This window comes from Phaethon lepturus, unplaced genomic scaffold, assembly GCF_000687285.1.
Source record: "Phaethon lepturus isolate BGI_N335 unplaced genomic scaffold, ASM68728v1 scaffold7356, whole genome shotgun sequence".
Classification (NCBI taxonomy): Eukaryota; Metazoa; Chordata; class Aves; order Phaethontiformes; family Phaethontidae; genus Phaethon; species Phaethon lepturus.
This window is the reverse complement of record NW_010548250.1, coordinates 55,955-62,311: the sequence shown is the minus strand read 5'-3', so window position 1 is coordinate 62,311 and position 6,357 is coordinate 55,955. Positions and strand designations below refer to the sequence as shown.

General features: G+C 40.4%; 1 protein-coding gene across 1 annotated transcript in view; it reads left to right on the top strand.

Moving 5' to 3' along the window:
• The first annotated feature begins 125 nt into the window (after positions 1-125).
• The window catches only part of SPTLC1 (serine palmitoyltransferase, long chain base subunit 1), a 38,218-nt gene continuing 31,986 nt past the window's right edge, over positions 126-6,357 (top strand). Inside the window, exons 1-2 of the mRNA XM_010289903.1 lie at positions 126-198; positions 1,744-1,877. Coding sequence (XP_010288205.1) covers positions 126-198; positions 1,744-1,877 — 207 coding nt within the window. The remainder of the gene's footprint in view (positions 199-1,743; positions 1,878-6,357) is intronic.

Sequence of the window (6,357 nt, the reverse complement as noted above, 5' to 3'; positions counted from 1 at the left end):
GGCTGTGAAGGCCACTGATTTCGGGTGCAGGGAGCGGGGTGGTAGAACCGGGCCTGCGCCGGGGCCGGTAAGCGGTGAGCCTCGGTCCGTGTCGGGGGAGAGCGGTGGTACTGCGTCTTACCCGCATGGGCTCGGGGGCTGGCTGTGGGTCAGCACCGCCCGCGTGGGAATGCACTCGCGAAACCATGAATGTGCGCCGTATGTGTATATTGAAAAAATAGATGCAGGGACTTACGTTTTTCTCCATTTAATTTTCTAAAGCTACATTTAAGGTGTATACCAGAGCATGAGCCCTTAATAAGATTGGCAGTGTTCTTTGAGTATAAGGTCAGGGCTTGTAAGTTACAAATGTATGTATAAAGGAAGAAATAGCTTTTAAATGTATGTGCTTGATTTCTGTCCTGGATGGGATCAGCATGGCATGTTTGTATCATGATATGAAAGAAGGATCTCCTGATGGTAGGTGGTGTTCATGTCTCAACAGTTTTCCTCCCTTCCTTTAGCAAAGTTTGGTAACTTTTTAAGAATCTATACTAGAGTTTGCAGTACAAATATAGAAGTGCTTAGCTACTGAAGCTGGTAGCACAGTCTAGTATACTGAATTCAGGGTAATTGTAGGCACTGGAAAGTGCAGGAAAGTAGTTTATGTGGAGCTCTACTGCTACTATACTATGTGTTCTTTAGATGTCATGGTATGCATATGTATTTTTAATATGTTTGGTGAACTGAAAAGTACTCCACAAATGATAAATTTATAATTTGCAGTTTGATATGCCAAGGGACTCCTTACTGCTTTTAAAAATTTGTGTTCAGTTTCCTTTAGTTTCTGGATGTGTGGTGCATTCTGCTTCCATTGTTGCTAGGGCAGATCCCACCAGAAAATGTTGATGTGTGGGAGTTCTTCCACCGAGTTGAGAGGGAGTGCACTAGTGTGTGTGTGTGTGGACTTCGAGTCTTTTAGAAATAGTAGACATCCACAGTGTAGGTGGGCACCTTTCTGAAATGGAGTAAGTAAACTCATCATTAAAACTAGGTGTCAAATGCTGATGCCATAACGCCACATCTACTTTAAACTAACTGTGCTGCCAGAGGAAACTGACTTTCCTCCCTCCAAGCACCCAAAAAGGCTAACTGTAACTTGGATTAACTGTCTGTTTCTGGTTTGCTGCATATATTCCTAAATATTGTGTCCACACAAGAGAGTAAATGGCATAGGGACAAAACTGCTTCTGGTGACTGTATTGGGTCAAAGTGCCTGTGAAACTAACAAGAATTGGCTATGAGGGCAGGATGAGGTTTCTTTGTAAATAATAGTAGCTGTAGCTGCTGGTGGACTATAGGAATGTAGGGTTGAAGTGGGTGTGTACAGATGACACAGACCTTCAAGCTCTCAGGATACTTCTGCTTGTTGCGAAAGCTTTCTGCCTTCACAGATGCTGGTGCAACCCATGTGGCTTATCTGCCTTTACTCTCAATACTCAATTTATGTGCACGTGTGGAACTGAAACCCCTTACCAAACCAGAGTGCCTTGTTTGTTAACAACAGAATAAATCCATTCAAACTCAAGTTAACAGCTACAAGTAGTAGTTGCAAATTAATGCACTTTCACATAATTATGATTTTTACCGATTTAGAAATACATATAATCTGATTATCAGCTTTGTTGTTTTTTTCCCTGAGTGTACTAGTAGAGACAAAACTGTTGCATAGTGTCACACTGATTCAAATAGAATTCTGTGTAGACTTATTTTTGTGCTTTTATTTTCAGGCTCCTGCTTATCATCTCATTTTGGAAGGAATTCTAATTCTATGGATAATCAGACTTCTTTTCTCCAAGACATACAAGCTCCAAGAGCGATCTGATCTAACACCTAAGGTATGGTGGAAAAATATTTTTCTTTAGAGAAACAGTTTATAGCTGTTAATATCTTTGACTGTTGAACCAATGCTGCATCACAAATTGTGCTGGTTTTTCATAGGATTTTAAAGGGTAGGCTTACTTTGGGCTAAGAAGCTGCTTATTGCTTTAATGCTTCAGTTCATGCTTTTAAAGCAGAACTGTGTTTGAGAGTCTGAGAAATATAAAATAACTGATGTGACTGTGACTGCTAAGCTATGAAAAGTTGGCATTAGCTCTACTCAGTGGATGGCTTTGTTTTAAAAATGGAAACAAGACTAAAAAAACCCCGCTGAACAAAATTAACAATAGCAGTGTAAAGAGTAGGAAAATGATCAATCTGTACATGTGGTATCTGTGGGTAATAACTCTGAGAGTTTACAGTGTTAAGTGGGTTCCAGAAGTCTTTGTAGTTAGCGGCAATTTTCTTCTTTTGCAAGGTAGTTGTCACAAAAAAAGAGAGAATAATTGGTGACCTGAAAAAGCTGAAACCTATGTCTTCCTTACAAAGTAAGGATTACACTCAGATATTTCTGTGTGTTGTGGTTTAACCCAGCAGGTAGCAAAAACAATGACAGAGTCATTTGCTCACCCTCCGGCTCCTGCAGCGGGATGGGGGAGAGAATTGGGGGAAAAAAAGATAGAACTTGTGGTTTGAAATAAAGACAGTTTAATAGGACAGGCTAAAAAAAGAATAGTGATAATAATAATGATAAAAGAATATACAAAACAAGTGATGCACAGCACAGTTGCTCACCAGCCCCTGACCAATGCCCAGTTAGTTCGCAAGCTGTGACACCTCCCTGGCTGACTCCCCCAGTTTATATACTGGGCATGACGTCGCATGGTATGGAATATCCTTTTGGATAGTTTGCGTCTGTTATCCTGGCTGTGCCCCCTCCCAGCTTCCCATGCACCCCCTGCCTTCTTGCTGGCAGGCTAACATGAGAAGTGGGACAGTGCTTGACTGCTTAGCAACAACTGAAAACACTAGTGTGTTATGAACATTATTTACGTCCCAAATCCAAAACACAGCACTATGTCAGCTATCGGGAGGAAAATGAACTCTCCCAGCTGAAACCAGGACAATGTGCATCTTGAATGTTATCATCCACTTCCATATCATCTCCTTCAGTCACTGGCAGACCATTTTGATGAAGCTGACTTGTTTGAGAAAGTGCTCAGACAAATCTAGTATGTGGGGAAGAGAATTGTTTTGTATCTTCTTAACTGGGGGCAGTGAGCCATTGGGAGATTGCACATGTAGCTGGTCTGCTGCAGCTCAGTGGAAGCAGGGGTTTAGAAGAGGGTCAAAAGGGGGGAAAATGTTTGGAAATGGCTTATGCTTAATAACAGTCCTACTTTTGCAGGATGACAGTAGTGAAGTTCACTGGCAGGACAGCACTAGCAGGCTTTCTGAAGGATAGAAACATGAAAATGTGTTACTGCTGTGATACATCTGATGAGATTTATATAAACTTTACTGAGCTTAAGGGGTGGAAAGCAAGGTGAATACTAGCAAAAATGCAAAGTGATCAAGAATTGCATTGTATTGTTACTGGATACATTGATTCACAGTTGCAAGGCACAGAACAAAAAAATAATTTGCGGTGTTAAAAGCTGTATTACAGCATGGGGTTTGACTTGAGATGTTAAAGACATCAACACCTCTAGCTTTTTGTTACCTGTATCTTGATGGCAAAATGAACAGTGTGAGGGAATGCTCTTTTGTATGATGGTATGTTCAGGTTGGCTGACGGTGAAGGAGATTTTAGTTTAGTCTAGTTGGCTTTACCATTGACCTCTGAAGGAGGAAGCAGTGTTTTCCATAGGAGGAACTGTATTTGAAAGGGAATGTCTTGTCTACAGATAGTTTATTGAAAGTAAGCATAAATACAGGGGTGAAGTGAAAGTGTGAATAAGTCTACAGTTGGAGGACTTAAGCAGACTGACAGAACAGAGGTGCAGAGTGATTCCATTTCTTTTTCTACAGTGTGGGTAATTGCTGTGAAAAGAACTCATTCATTTTGTGTAGGGGGAATAGCTGAGGGGGGAGCAAAACCCCACCTTAATCTTTGTTAAAAATCAAGAGATAGTTGACACTGGTCTGTGTTTTGTGTTAACCCCAGTAGGCAGCTAAGCACTATACAGCTGCTTGCTTGCTTTCTCCCCCACCCCCAGTGGGACAGAGGAAGAGGAAAGGAAGAGTAAAAGCAAGAAAACTCGTGAGTGAAGATAAATTATTCAATAAGCAAAGGAGAAGTGAAAGAAGACAGAAACAAGACAAGTTATGTGAAGGCAATCGCTCACCACCTCCCATAGGTGGACCAATACTCAGACGGTTCCAGAGCAAAAGATGGCTAACTTCCCAAAACTCCTCTTTTCCCTCTTGCTGCTGAGCGTGACATTATATGGTATGCAATATATGGTTAGTTTGGGTCATCTGCCTGGTTTTGTTCCCTCCCAACCTCTTGTGCATCCCTCAGTCTATTCACTGTGCGGGGAGGGTGAGAAGCAGAACGCCTTGACACTGTGCAAAGGCTGTTCAGCAAGAGCTCCAATATTACTGTGTTATCAGCATTGTTTTGGTCACAGATCTAAAACACAATGCTATACGAGCTGCTGTGAAGAAAATTAACATCATCCCAGCCAGCCCCAGCACAGTCTGTTTCATACAGTATGGGATCCCACAGCGGCCAGGCTTCTGTGTGCATGTTGAGTTGCATGTAGTAACATGCCAGCTGTTCAGTGAGGAGACTGCTGATTTTCCTTCATGTTTGTTTCATGCTGTGGTGTCCGGTCTTTACCACAGCAGAAACTAGGTTGCTTAGGTACAGGTTCTGGATGTAGGCCAGCTCACATGGTGGAGCTAAGGCGACCTTTGTGTCAGCTGCTCATGTAATGATACTTGGAGTGTCTCTGTGAATTTTTGTTGGGGATGCTTCCAGAGCAGAGCTGACTCCATGTAATAAATACTACTGAAGAATACCACTATTGCGCAACCATCTTAATGTGATCTGTCAGGACTAGTCTGTCCTGGGCAACCAGAGGTAGATGATATATTGTGCAACCTAGTGCACTTAGGAGTCACACTTCTAAAACAGTGAAGAAATTCTGAAGGTGGCTTCTGGGTTTAGTGAAATGAGTACAAGAAGAGTACAATGAAATCCAGTGCAGGAATCAGCTTTCAACTGATTGCCTGTCTTCCTTTAATATTAGTGTTTGTAGGTCAAAATAATGAAATCTCCTAAAGAGGAGATTAACTAAAAGTTAACTAAAAAGGTGGAGTAGTTCTCTGTGACTATACGTTCCAGATAGTTTGGGATTTTGGGAAGTACAAGTAAGGCTGTGGCCAGGCAAGGTGCTAGACATACAGATTCTTGTGGGTTTTTCACCAAAGTAAATCTATAGAAAAGTGGCAAAGTGCCACTGAGGACTGGAGTGGGCTGTGGGAGATTGCGTGGCATCACTTAGCTATAAGCTCACTTTCCAGCCAACAACCATTTGTGTGAAAGTGCCCTGCAGACATATGTATCTCTCACTCTGCAGTAAATGATACTGAGCTTTTCTCTCAAAATCTCTGAAGTCCTACTAGAGGCCAAGTCTTAAAATTTGTGGATGGAAGGAATAGTTGTTTTCTTTAGTTTTAGGATTTTCACTGCAGTAGTATGATGGGAGCAGTTTTATTAGAGCGATCCTAGTCAGGAAGCTGTAAAGTTTGTGTCAGAGACAGATTTTTAATGCATGGCTGAGAAATACTGTAGGCCACAAGAGCTCTTCTCTTGCAGGAACAGCATTCAGAGGTTGATCAGATGATGTTCTCTAGGGATGTGGTCTGTTCTTCTAAAGGATTTTCAGTCATTTTGATCCAAAACTCCCAATGTAGGTAAAAATTCTCTTCAGTATTAGCATAGTTTGACAGAGAGAAATTTCTAACTAGCATGCCCATGTTTGTACAAATTTATGCCATGCTGATGTATGATTCTATAAATATAATGAAATTTAAGACCTGTTATTTGAGGACCAGCAAATAAAAAAATATTATTAATCTTAATCTTAACACAGATGCTTTTATAACACTGTTTCAGAACAGTGGTGCTAGCTAAGAACTGTCTTTGTGAACACAATTGCTACCTTTTCTTAAAAAATGGGGTCAACAAGGCTACTTAAATAATTTGGGTTGGATGCGTTTACACCCAAGTATTTCTCTTACCCAAGGTATCTGGCATTTAAAGTAAAACCCACAATCAGCAAAATACAACCAACCAAGACCATTTCATTTATATATATGTGTGTAGATAAATATATTTAAAATGTTTATATATATGCACAAATTTATAAATAATTTTATGTATTATAATTTATAAACTATAAACATATCTTATATTTTCATGAATTCTGTATTAGTAAAAAATAAAATATATACATTTTCTATTGATATTTGTATTTTATTTAACTT